Source organism: Wolffia australiana, chromosome 13 (genome assembly GCF_029677425.1).
Source record: "Wolffia australiana isolate 7733 chromosome 13, ASM2967742v1".
In the NCBI taxonomy this organism is placed as follows: domain Eukaryota; kingdom Viridiplantae; phylum Streptophyta; class Magnoliopsida; order Alismatales; family Araceae; genus Wolffia; species Wolffia australiana.
In genome coordinates, this window is record NC_135847.1 from 10,262,304 (window position 1) to 10,289,787 (window position 27,484).

Sequence of the window (27,484 nt, forward strand, 5' to 3'; positions counted from 1 at the left end):
AGATCCGGAAGTGCTGTGAATAGGGGAAGGTCCCCACATGTCGGTGTGAATAAGAGAAAAAGGAGTGGAAGAATGAGAAGACGAGATAGGATAAGAAGTGCGATGATGTTTCGCAATTCGACAAGCATTTCAAACAAATCGGTCCACAGAATGGCCTTGGAAAAGTTTTGGAAAGAGACGATAAAGGGTAGCAAAGGAAGGATGGCCGAGACGTCGATGAAGAAGCCACAAACGCTCGTGAGAAGCCGAAAGAGAGACTGCCGTAGCAGCAACAGCAAAAGAAGGCGAAGAAGGTCGAACAAGATAGAGCCCCTCATGCTCCTCAGCAATGGAAATCTTCCTCCCCGACACCTTATCACGATAAAAACATGAATGAGGGGAGAATGTAAGATCGTGATTCAAATCGGGAACAAGATTCGACAAGGAAAGAAGATGATGAGTTAGGCGTGGAACATGGAGAACTTTAGGTAATTGCATAGAGGAAGAGACGGCCACACGACCAATACCTGCCACGGTGAGAAGATCGCCGGAGGCCGTTTTGACTTTAGAGGATCCAGAAACGGGTTCATACGTTACAAAAGCTCTTGGATTAGGGGTCATATGAGCGGTGGCACCGGAATCAAGAAGCCAAGTGGAAGATGAAGAGGGATTGTCGGAAGGAGATGGGGGTGGAGGAAGAACGGTGGACACACCAGCGTGGGCCAAGGAACATAAGCCCACGACTGGAGGATCAAGCAAGCGGCGGAGGCGTTCCATCTCTTCCGGAGTAAAGCCGGCGGGCGAGGCACCAGTGGGAAGAAGTCCGTATGGCATAGGCACTTGACCCGGAGGAGGCACTTGGCTGGCGGAAGGTGCGACGGTAGCAAGGTTGCTCTATTGCACGCGCCGCTGAAGCTTGTAGCACGCCTCCTTGAGTGGCCCCGCTTCTTGCAATAATTGCAAAAGAGAGAGGGATCACCCTTTGGAGACTCCTCAGACCGAGTAGTCGGACCACGCGGCAAAGAACCGGGTGGTGTCGTCGTCGATGGGCGCGCCGGAGAGGACTGAGCTACAAGTGCCGTGACCGGGGTCTGCACCTGCTGGAAGCGAGATTCTTCAATTCTGGCACTGCGAAGAGCATCCTTGAAGGTAAGTTCCTTCTCCCGATGGATTAGCTGAGCCCGTAGCGACTCATACTCCGGGTTCAGTCCCATGAGGAACTGGAACACCCGAAGTTGAAGAGTGTACTTGCGATCCACCGAGTGAGGATCCGGTGGCATGTAGTGGTCGATCTCATTCCACAAGGAGATGAGCTCCGTACTGTACTCCATAATGGTCCGGTCCCCTTGCCGCAGATTGGAGGCTCGATGCACCAACTCATACAAAGTGGCGATATTATGCTTCTTGGAGTGACTCTCAAGCGCCGCTTCCCAGACTGCCTTAGCCGACTCCAGGGACAGAAATTCACCCTTAACGCTGGGTGAAATGCTGTCCAAGAGCCAGCGATGAACAATCCCCTCGACATCCAGCCAATCGTAGTACTTCGGATCGATCCGAGGAGGTCCGTCTTCCAGAAGGTGGCGCATGAGACGCCCCTTTAGGGTAATTTGGACGTACTGGCGCCATTGCAACAGATTAAGGCTAGTGAACATGCCATCTGGCGGCATTCGAGGCAAAGAGAAAGGTCCTGGGGAGGAAGACCAGTTTCCCAACTCAATAGGCGCCGCAGGTGCATGTGGCGTCGAAGCCGGCGTCGAGTTTGGCGTAACCGAGGAGGTCGGAGCTTCAGGTGACTCAGCAGCAGCAATAGGATTCGTCATTGCTGAGATTTGGCCAAAGGAGAGGTGCTGAGATGGCTTGGACAGCACAAACGGCAGATGAAGGCCTAGTCAAAGCAACGCCCACAGTCGAAGCAAAGCTCACAGATGGCAGGCCGGACAAGCGTGCAGGAGGCTAAGGACAGCCAAAGACAAGCAAAGACAACCGTGCGCGGCGGTGGGCGGCCGTGCGCGGCTGTGTGCAGCCGTGCGTGGCGGAGCGCGGTCGTGCGCGGCTGTTGCGGTTGTGCGCGGCCGTGTGCGGCTGCGCGCGGCTGTGCGCGGCTGCGTGCGGGGCTGTCACGGCTGTGCGCGGCCGTAAAAGCTCTGCGCGGGGCCGAAGAATGCTGCGCGCGGTGTGCGGCAGCTGCGGCTGTGCGAGGGCGACGACTGAGCGCAGAGGGCAACGGCGGTGCGCGAGATCAGGCCGGCCGGAGAGCTGCCTGAGATCTGAGCGCAGGAAGAGGAGAGTCCCAAGAACCCAGATTAGGGTTAGGGTTAGGGTTAGGGCTCTGATACCATGTAAACAAGAAAATGATTCTATTGATGGTGAGAATAGTGATTACAAGGGTTTATATAGGGGGCCCTAATGGCCCAAAGATAGAAGGGGCCAAATATAGAGAGGGCCAAACATAGAGAGGGCCAAATAATGCTCAACAATAAGAAGAAGAAGAAGTAGAGGTAGAAGTAGAAGTAGAATAAGATGAGGAGGAGGAGGAGGGGGAGGAGGAGGAGGAGGAGGAGGAAGAAGAAGAAGAAGAAGAGATGCTACTAGATAAAAGAAGCATGGGAGAGATACTAATAGGTACATAAAGCATGGGAGAGAGATTATGATAGATACATAAACCATGATAGAGATGGATGCTAACAGATATATAATGCATGAGAAAGAGATGGATGCAGGAAGTATTTCTGCATGGCCATCTATCAAGGAGAGAGAAATGGACTGGCACATGAAGGCCTGAGCCTGAATAAAAAGATAGAAATGGACTCCATAGGAAAAGAGTTCATGAAAGACCTTATTTGTTTCTTTCACCACCACTTTTACGTAGAAAATAAATCAGATCGAGAAGGATTTAAATTAGTATCACACCTCTATGTTTGGAGGAACGTAGCCATTGAGCTTGGCGCTGATAAAAAATCTGGACGGGTCAATCCAATATTCTGGTGACAGCAATCTCGATCGGAAGATATGAGAAACATGAAAACAGACACAATACAGGGAATAACTAATTTTTTTAAGACAATGCCTGGCACCAAAGAAATCATAGTAAAATAAAGAAATATCAGCAACAAATATATAAATGAAAAGAGACCATCATTTCTCTTTACGACAAGAAATGATAGAACAAAGATATAAATGAATACAACCTCTTTACGAAGAGACCATCATTTCTCATGACCCCTCTATATACCCTGTAAAAGTCAAATTCTGTAAGAAAGACGTTTTCCAGAAAAATAGGGAGACAGATAGAGAGAAAGGCGAGCTTTAGGGGAAATATCTAATGAATTTTTTTTTGAATGTAGGGAAATATTTAATGAGATATTGCTCACCTAAAGTGATTGTCACCATTTTTCCAAAGTAAAAAGGTCTCTTCTATCCTTTTTTTCCCGAACCAGGGATGGGTAATACCAAACTCGTATTTACTTTCCATATCCGATATTCCATCTCAACAGCAGAAAGCTTTCACTTAATTACAATACTCCTCGAGCAGGCGAATAAAAAGACAATTAATAACAAGGAATTTGACCAAAGGAGCTGGATCCAGTTCCTTTTCCTTTCAGCATTACTGCCAAAACAGTTTATGTAACTAGCTCCTCTCCAAAATGTCTTTTCTTATTCTATTTGTAAGAAAACAGAAGCTGTTAAGACTCCATTGCCCTGCTCTGATTTTATAGGATCATCTCTTATGAAGAACTAGGGCAGAAGGAAGAAAGGGGTCTCAAGTTTTACAAAAAAATGAAAGGAAAGGCTATCTTTATTTCTTAAAGCTAACGCCCCTTATAAAGTATATAACAGATTGGGATTTTAATATCTGAATCCAATAGAGCCACAGCGGTCATAAAGGTACAACGGTCAAAAATGAAAATTGCGAAATTCTAACACTATTCTGCAACTATTTAGGTGAGTTTCCACCTGCATTATTTCTTCACCGCGGAATAAGAGGTGCCATTTCAAAGGCAGAAAAGGAAGAGGAACAAGACGAGGAAGAAGAAAAGGAAGAAGAAGGAGAAGAGGAAGTCAGAGAAGAAGAAGAAGAAGAAGAAGAAGAAGAAGAAGAAGAAGATTTCACTGATGTAACAATTGATAAATCATTGATCTTACTCCCCCTGTCCTGAAAAGTATTCGCCCATGTAACAATTGATAAACCAATTTAAGCTGATGAAGATATCGCATGTATCAATATAGGATGTTAGAGAGGCAAATTCCATTAACCAATAAACAATATAGATAGCTAATTACCTTCGCCTTCAGACTTGGCACCATCTTCTTCAAAGGAGAGTAGTCTGTAGACACCGCACAAACGCACAATACAACGTCTTCTTCGAAGGGGAGGGAAAGACAGAGAGCGAGAGAGACAGGAAGAGGGGATAGAAAATGAACAATACAGTGAGACGGAGCGAGGAAGACGAGCAGGAAAGCAGAACAAAGTCAGCGACCATCGACCGAGACTCCAAGAGCGACTGAGAGAGGGGGAGCCTTCGAAAAAATCACACATTCGCACTGACTCGCACCGCACAGAAGTCTGTGCGGTGTGCGGTGTGGTGTGCGAATATGTTGTGCGGTGCGGCACAAACGCACAAAAAAGAACGTTCACACATTTGGACCTTCCCTATAAGCATTCAACTGATTTTCAAATGTCACGCAAAATTCATCTGTCAATTAAGTGAAATATTCAGCTGTTATAAAGACTCGACCACCATTCTTTGGATTCTGATTTGATGGTGTTGGCTCAACTTCATCATCCTCAACCACCTCCTTGCCCATTAAGAATGAAAACATTTGAAAAAGACCTTTACGATAATAGAATTCAGAATCCGATATTTAAGGGGAAAAATAATTATTATTGGGACAGATCCATCTGCCAATAATAAATCCAATGTGAACTAATAAATGGGAAACACAAATTAAAAGGTAATAAGAAATAGGTGATGAACCCAAATGTGGGTTAAAATAGGAGTTTTTAGGGCTTTGATTTATGAAATAATATTTATTAAATTTTATTTACTTAGTAAAAAGTAAGGCTTGAATCCACAAGGAGTATGCAATGAGAGATTAAGTCTCAATCAATATATATTTTAAAAACATTTTAAGACATATTTTAATATCTTTGGGATTTAATGTATTTTTTAGCAAGAAATTCACTACAATTTATGAAAACTACTTAAAACTATTTTAAAATAAGTGAGAGAAATAATTATTATATTCTTGATAGATTTTATGAATTTCATAAAGTTTTAGGACTTTTCGAGGAGAAAATATGTTAAAATAAATTCAAAAACCCTTGGCCAGTGCTCTAGGGGAAAATTTTGATGGCAGTTGTGCTGCTCGATGGACAATTTGATGGCGCTAGAGTGAAGCAAAAATGTAAATTGTTGTAAATTTTGCTACAAATAGGAGTTTGGAGTGTGGTTTGATGCATTGATAAGCTTGACGTCTAGGATATCCACTCAGATAATTAACTAGAGAAAAAGTGAGAAATTGAAACCAAAAATATTTGAGATCACACAAATATCATTGGTTTACCTCTCCTGCACTCTTTCGTAATAAGAATGAATGAAAGAAACATGATGCACAAAGCTTCCAACAAATTGGGAGCAGAAATCTAAGATGCAGTACAAAATGAGGAAATAAAAGTTTAAATAGGAGTGCCTAACTCTACAAGACTTTGGATTTTATTCTATCATTTTTGGAGGGCTAGGATTAATTTCTTTAAAGGCTTGATCCATGTGTCTTCCTTTTCAAATTTCAAAATTGACTTTTTAAATTCAAATTATGGGTTAGTTCCACCATGCTTGCCATTATTTGACATGGTTCTTTAAATGACTTAAATGGGATTGAAGAAGGAACTTTATGTGTATTGGTCTTCTTTATGATTTAGGTCATATCTTGGGTTTCTTATGACCTAAGACGTGGGTTGGATTCTCTTTTCTTCCTATTTGTACCCAAAATGCACCATTTTATTCGCCTGTCTTGTATTTCAAATAAAACTCCAAGAAGATGATATAAAAATCCACTTTGACTGTAAGGTCAAGTGGGGTTAGTCATAAAATCAATAAAATGGATAACAATAGATCTTAGAAAAATATATTAGAATTGTTTTAATTTGGCCCTGAATGGTAAATAATGCAAGTAAAAAATTAAAAATAAATTTGATGTAATTATAAAAGCACATTTCTGTTAACTTAATTTTATGTAATATGGGACAGATATGCTAGCTAAAAATAAAATGCATAAACAAATAAATGAAACTTAAATTAAAAGGGAATAAGTAATAGGACACCTATGCATGATAATAAAATGAAAAACCAAATAAAGAGGGAGAATCATAAATTAAACGGCAGAAATTAATGGGACAAATTGGCTACCTAGTAATAAAATGCATAATGAAATAAGGAAGGAGAAACATAAATTAAAAGGCAATAACTAATGGGCAGATCTTCATGGTAATAACATAATATCAAAGTAAAGAAAAACATAATATCTTCTGTCTTGTATTCGGAACTGGTCGTCCGCCAAAATGGCACTGAAGTAATTTTTTAACTTACAATTCTTATTTTCCTACGCAAATAATTTATGCTCACAAGCAGCGTATACAAATTCACGTTTCTTTTATTCTATCAACAAAACGGAAAAAAAAAACTCTTCTCTACCCCAAAATTTTGAGCTACGAATTACGTTTCCAGCATACGAAAACAGGGTTCCAATAAATGAAGGAAAAACCAACGAAATGACCAATTAAACAAGTAAAAAACACTTCTCAGTGAACCTAAAAAATGGAAAAACTGGTGTCTCTCCAATCTCACCGGTAATCGATAGCTTGAAACGTAATTCGTAGCTCGAAAAGTTTTTTTGTGCGAATTTGTGTGAATTATTCATTATATTTGGTTCTTCGAACATAGCGATATCAAATTTGAACAAATTTTGTTCTAATTTTGTTCTAATTTTGTTCTAATTTTGTTCTAATTTTGTTCTAATTTTGTTCTGGATGTGTGAATTTTTTTCTTGTTTGAACAAAAAAAAGAACAGAACAAAGAACAAGGCCATGTGTGCGGTTCTCTCTGTACTAACATAAAATAGGGTCTCCCTCCAATCCCACCTACAGTAATATCGAACATAGTAATATCCAACATCAACAAAAAAAACAGAGGATAAACGTTGAGTCACTCTCAACCCGCGCAACGTGTTCCATGAACACCACGTGTCATCCTCTTCTCAGGACGTGTCGTCCATCCCTCATGCAAACTCTACCGACCTTCCCAGAACAAACTCCAACTCTCTCTCTCAAACTCTCTCTTTTTTTCTCTCGGTCTGTCAGTGGGAGAGAAGAGCAGAAGCAATAGAGAGAGATGTCGGGGGTGTCGTTGGCAGGGGGGGAGAAGCCGAGCCGGGCGGCAGCGCCGGGGGAGGCCGCGGGAGGCCTTCTCATGGGGTCTCTGAGAGTGATCGAGCTACAGTTAGTTGCCTTCATCGCCGTGTTCTCGGCCAGCGGGCTCGTCCCCCTGGTCGACCTCGCCTTCCCCGTCTTCGTCTCCGCCTATCTCCTCGCGCTCTCCCGCTGGGTCTTCCCCGCGCCCGCCGGTCCGGCCCGCGAGCTCATCCGGCTCGGTCGCGGGCCCAGGCTCTACGCCGCGGCCGGCACGGCGATCGGGCTCTTCTTGCCGCTCGGGTTCGTGCTGGGGGGGTTCGCGCGCGGGGACGAGCAGGCCGTGCGGTCTGCTGCCCCGCACCTGTTCCTGCTGTCCGCGCAGATTCTAACGGAGAACGTCGTTGCCGGGTTCGCTCGGTTCTCGGCCCCGGTCCGGGCTCTCGTCCCGCTGCTGTACACCGTCCGCCGTGTCTTCGTCCTCCTCGACTGGGTCTCCCGGCTCTGGCTCCGTCGCCCCGTCCCCTTCCCCCTCAAGGTTGGCCGTTTCTAGCATCGTTATCCCCCTCATTTTCCTCGTCTTCATCATCATTATTTTGCTCCTCCTATGCTTCATCAATATCCCCCTCCTTTTCCTCACCATCATCATCATCATTATTTTGCTCGTCGTCATCATCATTATTATCATCATCATTATTTTGCTCGTCATCATCATTATCATTATCACCACCCTCATCATAGTTATCATCTTCATTATGCTTTTCGTGATCATCATCATCAACATCATTTTGCTCGTCGTCATCATTATCATCATCGCCACCATCATAGTTATCATCTTCATTATGCTCTTTGTGATCATCATCATCATCACTATCATCGTTATCATCTTCATTATGCTCATCATGATTATGATCATCATCATCACTATTATCGTTATCATGATTCATTTTGATCATCATCACCACCACCACTATCGTCATTATCATCTTCTATGCTCTTCATCATCATCTTCATCGTTATCAACCTCCTGATCATTATCAACATTCTCCTCATCATCAGCCTCCTGCTCATTATCAACATCCAAGTAATCATCATCATCATCATTATCAACCTCCTGCTCACTGTCAACATCCCACTAGCTACTACTCATCATCATCATTATCAACCTCCTGCTCATTATCAACATCCTACTAATCATCATCATCATTGTCAACCTCCTGCTCACTGTCAACATCCCACTAGCTACTACTCATCATCATCATTATCAACCTCCTGCTCATTATCAACATCCTACTAATGATCATCATCATTATCAACCTCCTGCTCATTATCAACATCCTACTACTCATCATCATCATTATCAACCTCCTGCTCATTATCAACATCCTACTACTCATCATCATCATTATCAACCTCCTGCTCATTATCAACATCCTACAACTCATCATCATCATCATTATCAACCTCCTGCTCATTATCAACATCCTACTAATGATCATCATCATTATCAACCTCCTGCTCATTATCAACATCCTACTAATGATCATCATCATTATCAACCTCCTGCTCATTATCAACATCCTACAACTCATCATCATCATCATTATCAACCTCCTGCTCATTATCAACATCCTACAACTCATCATCATCATCATTATCAAACTTCTGCTCAATATCAACATCATCATCATCATCATTTTAACGTCCTGTTCGTCATCATCATCATTATTGTGTACCATTTCAGAGCTCCTGCTCATCATCATCATCGTTATGATCATAATTGTTGATCCTCTTTGTTGATCCTCATCCTCATTATCATCATCATCGTCATCGTCGTTATGATCATTATTGTGATCCTTCTAATTGCTCCTTATCCTCCTCGTCATCATCGTTATGATCCTTTTCATTGCTCCTCATTATCCTCCTAGCCATCATCATCATTATGCTCATTTGTCCTCATTATCGTAGTTATCCTCTTCTCCCTCAACCTCCTGATCATTATTAACATCATATCATACTTATCCTTGGGGTTTGACATTTTGGACCGAACCGGTACTTCCATTTGGGCCAGATCCGGTAGGATGGTCTAGCCTTTCTCTCTCTCTCTCACACTCTCTCTCTCCCGCTCTCTCTCTATCTCTTTCTCTCTCTCTCTCTCTCTCTCTCTCTCTCTCTCTTTCTCTCTCTCCTCTCTCTCTCTCTCTCTGGTTTTCTTGTTCTCAATCTTGAGAATGTTTAGTTTATCCTTGTTTTTCCCCTCTCCTCCAACTTTGTCAAGTTTGTTTCATTTTATTTTAAGCGATGTTAGGTTTTTCCACTCTACACTCTACCCCGACAAGTTTTCTTCATTTGCTTTAGCTTCTTCTCCTTTCATTTTATTCTTCTATTCATCATCCATTCTTCTTTTACTTTCTTTTTCTCCCCTTTTTTATTATTATTTTCTTCTTCTTTTCTTCTAATTTTATTCTTTCTTCTTCTCCTTTTCTAGTCTTCTTTTACTTTGTCGTCTTCTTTCTCAACCTTTTTCCTTCTACTTTCCTTCTTCCTTTCTTCTTCTTTAATTGTTCAATTATTCTTCTTTCGATCTTCTTTTCTTATTCTCTTTTTATTTTATTCTTCTTTTCATTTTTCAAGATGGGCTTCATTGAAACAAATTTTCCCTTTGATGAGAAGTCCATACCATCATTATCCGCTTCCTCTTAACCCCTCTTCATCATCATCATAGTTATCCACTTCCTCTTCACCATCATCATCAAATCATGCTCTCAGCATCATCATCAGCATCAAGCACTACGCAGCAGCATCATTTATTAAAGTTCACATGGATGTAAATAATGAACAGGACGCGGCGTGGGCGTGGTTCGGGAGGGGGCTGGCGGCAGCCAATCTCGCCTACTTTTCCGTCAACCTCTTCGCCTTCCTCATACCCCGCTTCCTCCCCCGGGCATTCGAGACCTACTTCGCCGACCGGGAAAACAAGGCCCGCTGACAGGCCCATTCTTAATGGGCCGTTTTGTAACGACCACGCGGGGCACTAGTACACGTGGCGACTTCTCAGGCACTCTCTATCCGCGGGCCATTTAAGAATCCGTTCGTTTCCGTCTCTCTCTCGGTTCACTTCTGCTCGATGATGAAGAGCGCGAAGAGAGTGCATCCGACGGCGGAGGCGGTGCTCCGGCTTCTGCCGGTGGCGATGGCGGCGATGGCGGCGGCGCTGACGGCAGAGGACAGGGAGGTGCTGGCCTATTTTCTGGCGGCCACGTGCCATGTGGAGGAAAGGCGGCGCTGCTGGCGGCGGGGCCGCCACCGGCCGCTCTTCTGCTGCGGGTGCTTCGACTGTTACACAAGCTTCTGGCTGCGCTGGGACACGTCACCCGATCGCGAGCTGATCGACCAGGCGATCGAAGCCTTCGAGGAGACGATCGCCTGCCACGAGCCGCGCCGCCACCGCCGCAGAGGAAAAGTCGCCCGCCAGGAGAGGACCAAAGAGGCCAAAAGCGAGCCCCCGGCGGCGGCCGTGACGGCGCCTCCGGCTGACGTGGAACGGATTAAGACCCGGGTCTGGCCGGACGTGACCGTCTTTTTCAACTCCCGGATTTGGAATCTGTGGAGTCCGGGAGTTTAAAACTGACTCCCGCCACTCTCCCTTTAGTCTGGTTGACCGTCGGGCCGTTGACTTCCTCGGACACCTGTCAAGAAGGAAGCGGTTAAAACCACACGCCCGTTTATCTCTCTGCCCTTGGAAAATTGTGGAATTACGGATGTGCCATCCACGGTGTAAGGAAGACGACCAAGTACCTTTTTCTTAGTGTTTTGAGCCCGAGCTTTTGGGCTGGTCGTGTTTTCTTTTTTCTTTTTCTTGCTCCTCTTTGGCTTCTCTTTCTCTCATCATGTCGGCGACGATGTTTCGGATGTCGAACTCCTGCTGGAGTCCCAGTAACGCGTGGGCGGTGCAGTAGTGGAGATCAGGAGCGGCGAGAATCGGCGATTTGCAGGTGATCGGCGGGAGTTTCCCTCTGAAATCATGGAATTGAATCTTCTTAGATCACTCGGCGATCGGATGAACTCGGTTTATTTGATTTGGTAGAGTGATCAAGTAATTGAAGAACGAATCGTCCGGTGAAATCTGAGAATAAATGGTTGTAAACGAATCTTCTGATGATAGATCGTCCATAAACTGAACCCAGTGATGATGAATTCGCAGGGCTTGCACAGGTTTTGACGAAATCTGAGTATAGTTTTTTTATGAATCGTGATCGAGAATTGGGATTATAGAAACAGTGACGATGGTCGAATCGACCGTTCTATTAGATTTGAAAGAGAGATATCAATCGGCCGAAAAATCAGCGATTAAATGCAATTAAAATAGTTGGTCATGACATAACTGGGAAAAGGACCGTCGGATGAAATCTTGGACGGAAGAACAGATTAATGTTCGTGATCGAAACATGCAATTTTCGGGTAAAATAAAGCGCGTTCAATGAAAGAATAGACCGCATGACGAACCTTTTGATGATGTATTCGCAAGGCTTGTACAGTTTCTGCCTCGGGTCTGAAAGAATGTGCGGGTGGCAGTAGGGCGTTAGTGGCATGTGCTTTCTTGTGCAGCCGGGGAAAGCGCACACTAGCTTTTGCTTTTTGGTACTGCTCCTCAAAATTGATCCCGCGGTTTCATCAGAGCTGGAATCGTTACTCCCTACATAGCCACTTTCACCTCTGCGGTTTGTAGAGCTCTCTTGGGGATTCAAATCCATAGCACTCTTCTGCCGCGCCAGCGAACGATCTCTCGCAATTTCGGTTCCAGGGAGAGATCCTCTGCTCTGCGCTACGTTCGTGGCCATCGTGAAATCCTCGGTGCTGCTTATAGAGGTGAGATCGATCCGTTCCGATCGGACATTTCCGGAAGAATCGCTCTCAGTCTTCTCAGGATCGTCCGCCATTGCCGCTGCAGAAGAACAGATCATATTGCAATTGATCCGCGCATTTGAATCGTTCCTAGATCTAGTTCTTAGCATGAATTCCGTCCATTGTCTTGCATACGTACCGCGATCCTCGGCGATTTGCATCATCCGTTCCAGATTCGGCTGGCGGGATTGTAACGATGCCTTCGAGTTCAAGATCGAAGCCATCGGATCGCCAACTACCTCCTCGTCGTCGTCCTCCCCTGGTTCATCGCCGCTGTTCTCCTCGCCAGAATCCATAACTGACACTATCAAGAAACGCGCGGGAAATCAAGCAAAAGTTCAAAAAAAGGGGTATTTATAGACGAAGATTCGGCTCCGTGAACGTCAACGTCATCCGCATCGTTGATACTAACGGTTTCCTGGTTGGTTGACGATAACGATGGGGAGCGGCATCAACGGTTGAGATGACGGTTTTTCTGTTTAATTACACGACCGGACGAACTGAAACACGAACAAAGAAACAACTAATAAAGTATGAATAATAAGTTATGAAACGCTGACTTCAAATTGGGAAAAATAAGATTTACCTTTTGTTATTTCAAAATGAGTCACGTATTCATAAATTTATGTTTTTCATCATTTCAATATTTTAATTGGAGGTTGATTGGAAATATTTTAAACATTTTAACGAGATCAATTTCATATGTTACTGAAGTAAAACATCTACCTTTGTTCTTGAGGGCATACATTGCATGTGTGCTGTGAATGAGATACGAATTTTTAAGAATATAATATTTATGGGTGGTTGAAATCTAGAACATATTTGTTATTTAGTTATCAACTCGGATAAACTAATTGACTTGAAATGCACTATCGCATTAAAAAGTAAATAGGTACTTTGAGTAGTCTTATTCTCTCGGCTTAATAAAAGGGATATTTATCGAGAATACTAATAATAAATTCCTGCACCAACCAGTGAATCATGAAAGCTTGGTGGAGAACAGTTCTTTATCCCGTTCCATCCGAACTTCCAGAACTGACGAATAGTCAGCATGGATTTTGTCAATTTCCCTGTACCAGATGGTACTTTCCTCAGCAACCTGCATAATTTTACATTTTCAAAATTAGAAAAATGATTGCAACGTTCCCCTCTCAGATATCGACTTATTGAGGAGATATACATATGTATTAAATTTAGGGAAAGAAAGAAAGAAATATGAACGCTAGCAAACAACGGGATGTTGATATCTGACTATACAATACATACCAAAAATTAAAATCTCAAACCATTTTAAAATAGTCTGTGGGTCAAAATCTAGTAAGATTAGAAAATAATTTTGGTCCAGTTAAGCTTAATAATGTTATACGTCAAGAGTATGGGCAGGAGGGGAACTATGCCACTTGGCCGTCAGTATCAATAGATTCCATAAATTGGGACAACATCAGTCACATCAGGTAAGGGCAACACGCAACCTAAACTTGTTCTGCCGGGGAATCAAACGTGAGACGTAAATTACGATGTGACCCTCTCAAAATAATAACGGACAAATCTTTGTTCTTCTCTCTTTTCTGAGAGAATGCCATGCACGGATTTCATGTTCCATAAATGAATGGATGGCTATTCATCCATGCATGCATGCATGGATAGATGTTTCCATGTTTGTATGCATGTGTTATTTATCTTGGATGTATAATGATGATACAATAGAAAGGAACATACTTGTGAAATGTTAAATTAAATAGTAATATCATTATAAAATCATATGAACCAAATTGAACAAATGTTTAAAAAATAAACATATAAAATTACTGGCATTTTGTATGCATGCATGGTTGTCTGTATGTGCATGTATGCATGTTTACACGGACACATATGTGTATGCATGTGTTATATATCTTGGGTGTATAATCATGATACAATAGAAAGGAACACGATTGTGAACTGTTAAATTAAATAGTATTATCATCAAAAAATCATAAGAACCAAATGGAACATGAGTTATAAAAAATATAGATAATAAAAATAGTGGAATTCCATATGCATGCACGCATGTCTGTATGTGCATGTATGCATAATTACATGGACACATGTGTATGCATGTGTTTTATATCTTGGGTGTATAATGATAATACAATAGAAAAGGAAAACGATTGTGAAATGTAAAATTAAATGGTATTATCATTAAATAGTATTATCATGAGAACCAAATGGAACAAGGGTTTAAAAAATAAAGATAATAAAAATAGTGGACTTGTGTATGCATGCATGCATGTCTGTATGTGCATGTATGCATGTTTACATGTACGCATGTATATATGCATGTGTTATATAGCTTGGATGTATAATGATGATACAATAGGAAGGAAAACGATTGTGAAATGTTAAATTAAATAGTATTATATTTAGGAAATCATAAGACCCAAATGGAACAAGAGTTTAAAAAATAAAGATAATAAAAATAGTGGAATTGTGTATACATGCATGCATGTCTGTATGTGCATAGATGCATGTTTAGATGTACGCATGTATGTATGCATGTGTTATATATCTTGGATGTATAATGATGATACAATAGGAAGGAAAACGATTGTGAAATGTTAAATTAAATAGTATTATATTTAAGAAATCATAAGACCCAAATGGAACAAGAGTTTAAACAATAAAGATAATAAAACTAGTGGAATTGTGTATGCATGCATGCATGTCTGTATGTGCATGTATGCATGTTTACATGTACGCATGTATGTATGCATGTGTTATATAGCTTGGATGTATAATGATGATACAATAGGAAGGAAAATGATTGTGAAATGTTAAATTAAATAGTATTATATTTAAGAAATCATAAGACCCAAATGGAACAAGAGTTTAAACAATAAAGATAATAAAAATAATGGAATTGTGTATGCATGCATGCATGTCTGTATGTGCATGTATGCATGTTTACATGTACGCATGTATGTATGCATGTGTTATATAGCTTGGATGTATAATGATGATACAATAGGAGGGAAAACGATTGTGAAATGTGAAATTAAATAGTATTATCTTTAGGAAATCATAAGACCCAAATGGAACAAGAGTTTTAAAAATAAAGATAATAAAAATAATGGAATTGTGTATGCATGCATGCATGTCTGTATGTGCATAGATGCATGTTTACATGTACGCATGTATGTATGCATGTGTTATATATCTTGGATGTATAATGATGATACAATAGGAAGGAAAACGATTGTGAAATGTGAAATTAAATAGTATTATCTTTAGGAAATCATAAGACCCAAATGGAACAAGAGTTTAAAAAATAAAGATAATAAAAATAGTGGAATTGTGTATGCATGCATGTGTGTATGTGCATGTATGCATAATTACATGGACACATTTATGTATGCAGGTGTTATATATCTTGGGTCTATAATGATGATAAAATAGGAAGGAAAACGATTGAGAAATGTTAAAATAAATATTAATATTATTTAAAAATCATAAGAACCAAAGGGTACAAAAGTTTAAAAGATAATTAAAATTGTGGAATTGTGTACGCGTGCATGCATGTCTTAAGTGGATGTATGCATGTTTACATTTATTATATATCTTGGATGTATAATGATGATATGATAGGAAGGAAAATAATTATAAAATGTTAAATTAATTGCTAGTATCATTAAAAAAATCATAAGAATCAAAGATTACAGGATTTTACAAAATACCGAAAATTAAACTGTGGAATTTTGTTTGCATGTTTTCATGTACGCATGCATGTATTATCTATCTTGGATGCATAATTATAATATAATAGAAAGTAAAATGATTGTGAAATGTTCAATTAATTAGTAATATCATTAGAAAATTATAAGAACCGAATGTTACAAGAGTTTACAAAATAATGATAATTAAATTGTGTTTGCATGCATGCATGTTTGCATGTATGGATGTTTTCTTGTGTCCATACATGTGTTATATATATATTGAATGTATAATGATGATACACTAGAAAGGAAAACGATTGTGAAATGTTAAATTAATAGTAATATCATTAAAAAAATGATAAGAACCAAAGGGTACAAGAGTTTTAAAAATAATGACAATTAAAATTGTGGAATTGTGCATGCACGCATGCATGTATGTAGGTGCAAGCATGCATGTATGTGTTGGGTTCTAGGGGCCTTGACTTGGATGAATAAATCAAAAACGATGCGCAGCGGAAGTCTCTTTGCGAATCGAACGGCATCAACAAAAACATTGAAACGGCGTACCTTTGCACGAGTCTCATTTGTGATTTCTTCGATCCCAAAGTGAGACGAGTCGAGCTGCTCAAGTGTGCAGCCTCTAAACGTATCCACACGGTCCTCGGCGCGTCGGATCTCCTCCTTCTCGTTGACGAGCCCCGTTCTTTCTCCGTCGGCGTCGTTACGTCATCTCGATCACATCAGGGATGGAGAGGGGGTGTGGGGAGAGTGGAGAAGAAGGGGAAAGGCCCCTGAACAATTCTGGCCTTGGTGAATTTTGTTCAGGGCCTTCCCCTATTTATACTAAGTGGGTATTTTTCATAAAAACCCCCAAAACTTAAGTATATCTTCCAAAGTCCAAAAGACCATTTGCGTGTGACCCTCTAGGCCCATGTATCATTCTAGTTAACGACTCCAACGGCCCAATAACCTTTATTGGCCTTCCAACTTAATTAACTATATCATCATAGAGATGAATTAACATCGGATCGATTTAACCCAATCGATAGGTCGAGACTCCAACACGTGGGGTGCCAAGCTACACCTTGTGTCCTAGAAGATACAAAGGAGTGTGTATCGACTCACTGTTGGAACCTGTTCATCATCAGTTACCGTGTATGTATAATCCCTCATCCACTTGATGCTCCTTGGACAACTTAGGGTATGGTCAACTGTCAAACACTAATCGGTCATCCGAGTTAGTACTGATGCATTCAGAAATCATCGGAAAACTCTTCTCCGATATTTCACTGCCTTGGCCAAGGACTTCATTACATCATCTTCCTTGAGCTGTCACCTCTTATACCGAGGGTGGACGATCCCATCTTGACCACTCAATCGCCTTCGTGTACTTCTTGATGCACCCGAACTAAGACCGTTTAGAATCCCATGATTAGAGACTCGTTGGCCATAGCCAAAGTACAACCGTCAGTCCACAAGACGTCTTTGGTGTCTCAGGTCTAAGGACCACTTACACAACTGTGACTTGAATTAACCTGATTGACAGTTCGGTATAATACCATTCAGGGATTCATACGGATCAATTCAGTGAACTCTTTCCACTAAAGAGCACCCACTATCTATCCTTAGTGTCGCCACACTAATGGCTACGGGACCGGCCATACTCATCATATGAGTGAGGCTAGATAGTGCTATTCTATCCGGATACTTTGATGTCCTTCTCGCGTATCCTTTGAATAGGAATGTTTAGAACACATGCTTAAAGACTAGTAATCTCCGTATTACGATCTCATCATAATTCACTAAGTCCGATCATGTATTCATGGACTTCATTATGAGCATCACACGTGCACTATAATGAATATGTTCTATTAATGAATATGGAACGAGATGCGGAATGTGTGATTGGCTTGCCGGCCACATATATTTCCATCATTATGTACGTGCATGTATGTACAAACATTTAAGCATGAATGCATGTGCCCATGCATGTATTATATATCTCTACTGTATAATGATGATCCAACAGGTAGGAAAACGATTGTGAAATGTTAGATTAATTACTGATATCATTAAAACATCACAAGAACCAAATTGTACAATAGTTTAAAAATTAAAGATCATTAAAATTGTGGAAAATAAGAAGCAAAGAATTTTTTTCCAAAATCCTGACTAGATAGTTATCCAAATCATATCATCATTGTTCCACCATCTAATTCCCTTCTAGGGAGAAAACAGAAAAATACCTTTATATTATTGTGCCTCAAGATATTAGCTGTTACTGAAAGAGAATTACAAGGGGTAATTAATTATGAGGAAATAATTTATGAACTGAAACATAAGTTGATGCGTTTGAATATTGATGAAGACTTAATCTGAATGAGAGAATAAATTTGTGTTTTGATGGGAGGTGGGAAATTTATATATTCGTTTTTTCATATACGCATTACAAAAAATGAATGAATAGGTATGGCGGAAAAGGAAAATGAGTGAGTTGAAGATTATAAAGTATATACATGTCATTTCTGAGGGCCCAACTACGATATGACTAAGGGATGATATAAAATGTTTTATGAATTTTCATTTAATCCTATTGGCCTAATGTTTATCACATAATTTTTTTTAATACATGTATGACACCATTCACTTTAGTATGGTATTTGTCAACTTTAGTTCAATATATCTATTCTCATTATTTACACTCATCGACTTAACTCATTCAAGCACCTAGAACACATTAGGCCAAGTCTGACTTCTTCACATCATTCACCATAATTGTAAAGATGAATAGATCAAATAAAGTCCAATCAAAATGAAATATATAAAATATATAGGAGTGTATGGGGTTTTTACGAATATATACAAATTTAAGAGCCCATGTGCATGTCTTTAAAATATTAAATAAATTATTAAAATATTTTCCCTGAAAGAACTGGAAGAAAATAATTTCCATTTCCTGACATTACTGGGTTTCAAAATAATTTTAAGTTCTAGGAAATTTGAAATTAATTTGAGCTAAAGAGTTTGAGATACAATTTAATTAGCATCACGCAGACATTAAATTCATATATTTACATTCTTCCATTCTTTATTGTCTTTAGGAACAATAAATTAGGGGATGACTTTCTAAAGAGGTTCTACGGAGAGTATATCCTTCAAGGTCTTGGGAGCTAAAGAAACATGAGTAAACCGTGAGTGCAAGCCTAAGCGGCTAATGTTGGGAATAAATTTCTCCCAGGGGAACTAGATGATTTTTCATCGATACAGCTGCATATTTCCAATTAATCACACCGATTATGGTTTAGCATGCTAGAATATTTATATTAGATCTTTTTGAGGCTCTAAAATAAATAATAAAATATTAAATAAAATATCTAATTATTCCATTGCCTTCCCCTACCTCTCTATGAAGTGCATAGACATACATGGGATGGTGGTTTTTCACCAAGACAAAGAAATTGACCTTTGTAAAGGCCCTGAATGCTTTCAGGATGATCAGCACATGTTATGATATGCCTCAGAGTATATGTATTCTATCTATATTGATGAATTAATAGAATGAACATATACTTCTACATAACTTATTTATGAATAACTGAAAATAGTTTACATCTAAATTATAATTCATTTATTTCTTTTTATGAATATATCTGAATACTTGCTCACTTTACTTACATTCATGTCAATCTCTTAAACCTTTAGTATTTTATTGGAGTTAATTTAATTTTAATGTCATGGTTTTATTAAATGAGGAATCTGGATGTAATGTACAGAAAGGATTTACCTATATCATAACCCATAATCTAGGAGGATCCAGTACCAATTTTGATTTGGTGCTCATGGCTGAATCAAATGATGCAACATTTTTAGAATTTGAGCCAAAATAAAAATCATAATCTATCCTCCACATCTCAAATGCAGAAGTACATATATCTAGAAAAAATATTGATTCATCCTGACCATATATTATTTGGCATCAAATCAGAAGCAATAAGGAACATTAAAGTTTAATATTTGTTATCCATTTCATGTTCTATTCTTATGCAAATATTGTGGTGGAGAAAAGGTTGAGTTTTTGTGTGAGCTAAGAATTGTAATTAAGATAATGATGACGGTAAATCATCTAATAACATAGACTACTGTGATGAAGTCTTTATACAAATATGGATCAGTATTATCATATACATTCATGTTAATAAATTTTGAGGAGCACCTGTGATGAAGAAAAAACAACATGATCATTGAAATGATAAAAAATATTAAGAGGGAACTGGACCGCCTGAATTTATGGTATTTATCTGTCCCTATCTGTGGCCAAGTTATTTTATACTCCCTAATTTTATCCATTATTTTATAATGGATAATTTTTTAAATTTTCTTTTTTTAGCATTTCAATGTTCTCTAGATAATACTAATTCTCTCGATGTTCTTATTTTTGCATCATCATAACAGTAAAAACATATCATCATAACTCAAAGTAAGGAATTTATTGTACCAAACATGGGAAGAGCTTGAATAAAATGAGAAAAAATTATCCTAATAAAAATTATTTTATGGCATAAAATAATAAAAACCATAAATTGATATGCTATATTACTTAAGATCTTACTTTTGGTTTGATATAAATCTTGATATCATGATTTACGAGAAAAAGTGTGAGGACTATCACGAAAATAATAATCATATGAGGAAAAAATTAGTTTGTGATCCAAAATTGGAATGGATAAAAATTGTGGTTGGTGATAAAACAATCTGGAGAACAAAAAAATTCCATGGCTGTCAAATTCATTTTTATGCAGACAAACATGGTTCTGATTGTTATAGTTTTCATGGTATGGATGATTAATCTGATTTTTCTTAATAATTAGTCACTATGCCTTCACATGGAAGATGAATATTTATTTATTCCAAACCTAATAAATACACAAAAATGAGGTGAATCATGGTAATATAATCTGAAATGAAAATCTCTCAAAAATAAATAATCAGGGAATAAAGGAAAAAAATTTACAGTACTGCACTTACATAACTAGCACAAAAGACAAAACTTAATGTGAGAAAATTATAAAATATAAGATAATAAATTAACTGCGCTATATTAAACTTAACCTATCAATTGGGATAAACTGATCTGGTGGAGCAGGAAGGTTCCCTCTGTCAACGACGACGCCGAAGCTCCCGCCGTCCTCAAGGATACCCGTCGGCTCGACCCCTGCCAGATCGACACACCAAGGCTAAAGGCGAAAGTTATCTTTAAGTTAGATCTACTTTTCAATTTCAAGCATTTAAGTTGTAATTTTTATTTTCTTGGATTTTACGAGAGGCCCCAAGCAAATGGGCCCCCTCTTATGGACCATTTCTCAATTTGTGCGTGTCATCCTTGCGTAGGGGCCATGCTAATCTTCTCTGTATCATTCCAATTTTATCGGATGTCCCCTCTTATGGACCCGTTAGCCAGGGCCCATTCTCCTTCCTACATAAGGGGGAGAGTGGGGTGTTGGTTGTTAGAAAAGAAAGTTGATTTTGAAGTTACAAATCGTGAAGGAAGAGGAAGAAGAAGTAGAAGAGGAGGAGGAGAGGATGGGGGGAGAAGAGAAGTCGCCGTTGCCAGGCTACCGCCGGAGCGCCCGCGTCCGGCATCGCCGAGCCACCATCGCCAGCCTGCGCCGTTGATTCGCGCCTACGAATCATCAATTTTGGCACCGTTGGTCGCCGATTGCAGAAGAAGTGAACCCTGTCTGACCTGATTGAAGTCGCCGTCCGTGAGAGGAAAAGGGGCCAACGGTGCCGTGCGCGGGAGAAGAATCGCCCGAGCCAACGACGCTGTGCCTCGGCAGGTTGCGGTGAGAATTCACCTCTGCGCCCGGTGAAGACGCATCTTTCCGCCTACGTAGGGCGCCAGAGAGGATTTCTGACCACCAATCAACCTTGGTCGTCCGGACCGTCGTCTGCACCCAGGCCCCGCTAGGCTGTCATCCAGACTGCCTTCTGTGTGGTGAGGAGACGCCCAGACCGCCTTTCGTGCGGTGATAAGATGCCCATACTGCCTTCCGCGTGGTGAGAAGACACCCAGATTGCCTTTTGCGCGGTGAGAAGATGCCCAAACCGCCCGATCACCATCGGGTTTGCCCTGGACATTCAGGGACACCGCCAGGTCACTGTCCGTGCCATGCTGGCCTTCGTAGGCCCCGAGCCCAAACCCGAGCTGGACCAGCACCCATTGACCGAGTCACGCCATTGACCAAGCCCAAGCCCATTGATTGAGCACCTACGTCTCTGCCCTGACATCCACGAATCTGCACCGCGTTGTTTACCTCGCCAGTTTGAGCGACTTCGTGCCCACCTTCAGCACAACTCCACTGTTATCGCCCACCGGCACTCTACATCGACGATTACTACGAACATGGGACGACGTCACCAAGAGGTACCTCGCTCCGCTTTCCCGCCCGTTAATTTATCTTTTGTTGTATATCTTTCGATCGCAGTCCACCGCGCTCGGGTAAGATTAGGTGAGAGGATAAACAAACTCGAGAGCAATCTATCGAGCGTATTCCTTGGTCCGGCCGGGCCCGTCCGTTACGTGAGAGCACCTATGGACTTAGTCATTTTGGCGTCGTGGACTCTATCGCCACTCTGACGAGGGTCAGGAGGTCACCATCACCATCAACGGTCGCCCACCCCGGAGCACAGAGTCTGGCAAACCCCACGAGTCGGGGTCTGCACGTACGTCCACTTAGGAATTCATCGCATTATATAGCTGCATCTCCAAAGGTCTCCATCGACAGACGATGTCTTCGATGACGTCCATGTCAAATCGGTATCAGACCAACATACTCGGTACTGACCGGATGACATCCTCGACGACGTCTGGCATCAAATTGGTATCAGAGCTGGTCCCCCACAAAGGAGAGACGTCGACGACGTAGGCGTATCTGCCCACTCATTGGAGGGTCGAGAACGGGTCGACGCTACGAACATGTAGCGTTGTGGCTGACTCGGGTGAATAACTCTTTGACCAAATTCTCACCAACACTCGGTTCCCCACATCGGACATCAAAGTTGGCTCTGCTAGTCGGCAGTCTGCTTGTACTTTGCATGCCTATTTGCAGATCTAACATGATGATGATGATGCAACAACAAAACGTGCTTGGCGAATGCAAGAAGAGGACCTTCTACGGGTGTTAGGGTATGGGATCGACAAGGGACTTGGCCGTTGGCGATCTCGGGTGGGCTCAACCTGGTGGCATGGGCCTTTAGGGAGTCAAGCGCATGTTCGACGCGCTGGGTAGGGCAACAACGGTTGGCCATTACCTTGCGAATGGTACAGTGGTCGCAAGGTGTCTGCCACTCATCATCCTGGCCATGGAAGAGTGTGGGGGCCGCATTAGGTCGAGGAAACTCTTGGACGAAGCCGGTGGGGATGACACAGGTCTGCTCCGGGCGAATGGCGCGGGCGGTCGAGTGGACGGCGTGGTTGGTCGGACGACTGGGGCAAGCGGCTTTGGTAGTTAGGCGAGCGGCACGGGCGGCACTGTGTGTAGCGCAGTTCTCCTAACTGGTGGTGCAGGCGGTCCGGCGGGCGGCCCGATCGACTGGGCATGATAGCTTGTCATCGTCATTGTATCCCGGTTCTCAGGGGGGGCATAGGATAGCTGAGGATCGTTAACCTGACCATCTTGGTCGGGGCACTCCTCAAGGCTGGCTACGTGGTGTAAGGGTACCGCGGACCCGCAGTCCCTGATGCAGAAATGAATATGTGTTTGCTCTGTCGGCAATGGTGATGTCGCGGTCATAGATCCAGGGATGACCCAAGATAATACGTCCTACTCTCATAGGAAGGACGTCACACGTGACGGTCTCATCGTACACACCCATCTTCAACAGAACGTGGCATTGCCAATTCACTGGCAATGGCGAAGCATCAATCTATGACACGTCAAAGGGGGTAGGACGAGGTATGGTCGCCAACCCTAGTCGGGCAATCATCGCGTCTGATATGGCATTGACACAACTGCCACTATCCACCCTCATATTACACACTTTGTCGTTGATCTTGACAAACGTGTAGAAGACCGATGTCCATAGAGTTGTGTCAGCTAGCGGGGCTGTCCTCTACGGGACAGGCGCAGGGCTATCCTGCGATGTAACGTCAATTGGGATGGACGTCCCACTAGCGCGTGGGTGATTGGCAATGATGCTAGTGAGTCGCCGAGCGCTAGGGCGTGGAGCGGGTGCAAGAGTCATACCGGCATCCACTATCTGAATGTACCCAACCCGGGGGTCGGGTGATTCATACCCATTCGTGATCTCCTCATCTGTACGATAGTCATCCTTGGTTAACATATCCAGTTCTCCGTTCTGGTCCTGCTCGGCCTCTCCGATATCGGTCAGGAGAGCCGAAGACAGTCATTGGCTAGTCCGATGCCCTTTTCCTTGGCACTTGAAGCACGTAAGTGGTGCTTGACTGACGGTGATGCTGCGGGCCGGAGTATCACTTGTGACGGCCTGAGCCTGTGAGGTAGAAGCCACGCAGGTGGTGGGGGCATTTCCTTGCCCCCCGGTGTTCTTGGAAGCACGTTTAGTCGCGGGCAGTGTGTCCCGAGCGGGTGTTGTTCGAGCGGGTATGGCTCAAGGTGCAGTGTCAGTGGCGTGCGCGCCATCCTCATCACCAAGATGCTCCATGTGCTCCACTAAGTGGTAGGTTTCATCGACCTCCGTAGGGTTGCACTTAAGAACCTCTCTATGTAGGGTCAGCCAAAGCCCGTGGGCAAATAGACCAATGATGATTCGTGGGTCCTCCACGAATCAACACCGCATCTGGCACTCCTCAAATGCCTCTATGTATTCTGTCACGGTGAGTAGACCTTGTCTAAGGTAGAGCCACGTGAGGAACAACGACATCTTGTACTATAACGACACATACTTATTACTCAACTTTAGCACCATCTCGGCCTAGAATGTAATGAGCCGTCTTTGTCACTCGGCAGCGACACATCCTTTTCTTAAAAGATCTTGGCCTGTCTGCCAATTCTCGTCTCCGCATATTCGACGCACAAGTCGTTGTCCTTGTGGTACCACCAAAAGTAGGAGTTCATGTTCGACTCCCAGTCGATGAACTCCTTGGGTTTTCTCGACCCCTCAAAGGTGGTGATGTTGGCACACATGCTCTTCTGGATCAGAGCGCGGTGCTCTTCTCGTCGGTGTTACTCATCGTTCGGGCGCCGTTTGGGGGTGAGGTAATCCTCTTGACGAGGGTCGATGCGTCATCAAGGTGGGGTTGGGTTGCGGTCATGGTCATCCCAATGTCGGGGATGACCATCGCGCGTTGCACGGTTGTCAGGTATCGCATGTGGTGGGTATCAGGGAACCTCGTCAAGTTCCTCGTACCGGCGGAGGTGGGCTCAGACGTAGTCTTCATGGCAGGCCGGTGGATTGGCGTTGTGTTTACGAGCGTGAGGCCGGACGTGGTAGTCACGTGGGCCGGTAGGTCGGTCTCGTATTCTCAATCTTGGCGTCAGACATGTTCGTGTGGGCAAACCGGTAGGTCAGCCACGTAACCACAGTTGTCATGCCAGACATCGTCGTCTCTGCGGGCCAGTGGATCGGCCTCATATCCTCGATTGTGGGGCCGGATGAGTCTCGACAGACTGGTAGGTTGGCCGGGTAACCACGATTACGTGCCGGATCTAGTCATCTCGGCGGGCCGGTAAGTCGGCCTCGTACCCTTGATCATGGTGCCAGATGTGTTCACCTCGGCGGGCCGGTAGGTCAACGATGTTATCATGATAGTCGAGCCGAATGTAGTCATCTTGGGGGGCCGGTAGGTTGGCTTCGTACTCTCAAACATGGTGCCACACGTGTTCGCCTCGGCTGGCTGGTAGGTCGGCCACAACGCTACATGTTCGTAGTGCTGACCCGTTCTCAACCCTCCAACGAGTGGACGGATACACCTATGTCGTCGATGTCCCTCCTTCGTGGGGGACCAGCTCCACGTTTAACGTGGCGTGGTCGATCCTGTACCGAGCCCCTTTTGTAGCCTCCACCTTGGCCTTTCTAAGCCCTTCAATGTGAGCGAGTTTGCCGGAACCACTTCCCTGGTGATCTCGCCCGATTGGCATGAGTAAGCCGATCATACACTGCTTGGGGTAATTAACGATGAAGGGGACAAGGTACCACGAAGGCTCTTACATGCAGGTGTAGACAACCCGATCACCACGGAGAGCGATCTACGCCAACGACGATCATGCCCTCGCTAGACGCCGTCGCCAGCTACACCAACTCGATGGAGTCGAGTCCTTCCGACCTCGAGAGGATTGATGGCGCATGCCATCTCGAACCATCGACAACGCCATCTGCGCCGCCTGCCACTATCGTCGACCGCCGGGTGAAAGCGTGCTCATTATCGTCTTTTGATTTTCGTCATTCTCTTAGTTGTATTTCATGTTTTTTTGTATTCGCCATTTTGTTTTCATCGCACCGCGATGCGTCCCATCTACGCCGTGTGCATTTGTCAACCTGTGGGAAGGGTCCTTAGAAATTTGGACTTTCCCACCCACATTCCCCTTTGTCTTTTCTTTTTATGTTTTAAATCTCCCATTTTTCTTTGTAATAGGGGGCCCATTATATAAGGGCGGGCCCCCTTATGGACCTAATTCTCAATCCCTTTGGGTTGACCACATGGGGCCCATTTTATAAAGGGAAGGATGGGCACCCTCGGTCAGGCAGACCAGGAGAAATCGAGAAGGAATTTGCATTATTTTTTTCTGGTCTCCCTTCCTCATTCAGAGAAGAATACAGAGGAAGGAGGGAGAGAGAATGGAAGAGAAGAAAGGGGGGGGCATGAGGGCGAACTGGAATCTTCCGTTCCTCTCCCATTCCCTCATGGATCCCCACTACGTGCTGCCCGCCATACCAGTGTGGTCAGTCCTGGCGACCAAGCCCTCCCTTTTCCAACTTCGGTAGTCTCATTGGAATCTCAGCCAGGTTTATACCCTGGTTGTGGAAGACGACACTTCCACGCCCTTGACAACGGGGCTCCTCCCCATCTAATGACAAGGGCAACCGACGAACTTTTTCATCAATCGGGGCTTGCCAAGCGACGCCAAACTCTCGGTGACGTTCTCCCCTACTACCATCGGGTAGGGCCTAGTTTCGGCCGAAGATTCCTACGCCGCAGGGGAGGCCACGTCGACGGTGACTTCTTCCCCCCTCTACGTGCATGGTTGACCTTCCCCTCACCACGTGGGTGTGTGATTCTTGACCACCGAATGACGGCATGCAACCATGCGATGGGATTGGACTTCTGGGTGACGCTAGAGTCAAGCTGGCCACGCACATTTGTCTGCTAGCCACCGTTCACTTGCCTAGGGATAGAGTCAAGTGCTTGGCTTGGTGATCTTTATAGCTGCGGTTCTCGTGCTCCCCCGATGCCTGCCCACTCCCTAGTAAGACCCGACTGCCTGTGGGTCTACCAGCCTATTGCCGACGGACCGAGCGCTGATGC

General features: G+C 43.1%; 3 protein-coding genes and 1 non-coding gene across 4 annotated transcripts; 2 read left to right on the top strand and 2 right to left on the bottom strand.

Annotated features, from left to right (window-relative positions):
• Window positions 1-7,317: 7,317 nt before the first annotated feature.
• On the top strand, window positions 7,318-10,471 carry LOC144711349 (uncharacterized). The gene is made up of 2 exons (XM_078585329.1): window positions 7,318-7,922; window positions 10,227-10,471. Exons 1-2 carry the CDS (start codon window positions 7,368-7,370, stop codon window positions 10,371-10,373), a joined length of 702 nt encoding a protein of 233 aa, XP_078441455.1. The 5' UTR covers window positions 7,318-7,367; the 3' UTR covers window positions 10,374-10,471.
• On the top strand, window positions 10,401-11,233 carry LOC144711350 (uncharacterized). Its single transcript, XM_078585330.1, has one exon. The coding sequence runs from the start codon at window positions 10,512-10,514 to the stop codon at window positions 11,007-11,009; it is 498 nt and encodes a 165-aa protein (XP_078441456.1). The 5' UTR covers window positions 10,401-10,511; the 3' UTR covers window positions 11,010-11,233.
• LOC144710903 (uncharacterized) lies at window positions 11,190-12,585 on the bottom strand. The gene is made up of 2 exons (XM_078584747.1): window positions 11,891-12,585; window positions 11,190-11,400 (listed from the first exon to the last, which is right to left on the bottom strand). Exons 1-2 carry the CDS (start codon window positions 12,583-12,585, stop codon window positions 11,190-11,192), a joined length of 906 nt encoding a protein of 301 aa, XP_078440873.1.
• An 8,738-nt stretch (window positions 12,586-21,323) lies between these two features.
• Window positions 21,324-21,428, bottom strand: LOC144711523 (U6 spliceosomal RNA). Its single transcript, XR_013583579.1, has one exon. It is a non-coding gene; the product is annotated as a U6 spliceosomal RNA (small nuclear RNA).
• Between the last annotated feature and the right edge of the window lie 6,056 nt (window positions 21,429-27,484).

Coding starts and splice junctions, on each gene's coding strand:
- LOC144711349 (XM_078585329.1), top strand. CDS start 7,368: ATGTCGGGGGTGTCGTTGGCAGGGGGGGAGAAGCCGAGCCGGGCGGCA. Junction 7,923..10,226: donor CCGTCCCCTTCCCCCTCAAG/GTTGGCCGTTTC, acceptor AATAATGAACAG/GACGCGGCGTGGGCGTGGTT.
- LOC144710903 (XM_078584747.1), bottom strand. CDS start 12,585: ATGGATTCTGGCGAGGAGAACAGCGGCGATGAACCAGGGGAGGACGAC. Junction 11,401..11,890: donor TGCGAATACATCATCAAAAG/GTTCGTCATGCG, acceptor CCATGATTTCAG/AGGGAAACTCCCGCCGATCA.
- LOC144711350 (XM_078585330.1), top strand. CDS start 10,512: ATGATGAAGAGCGCGAAGAGAGTGCATCCGACGGCGGAGGCGGTGCTC.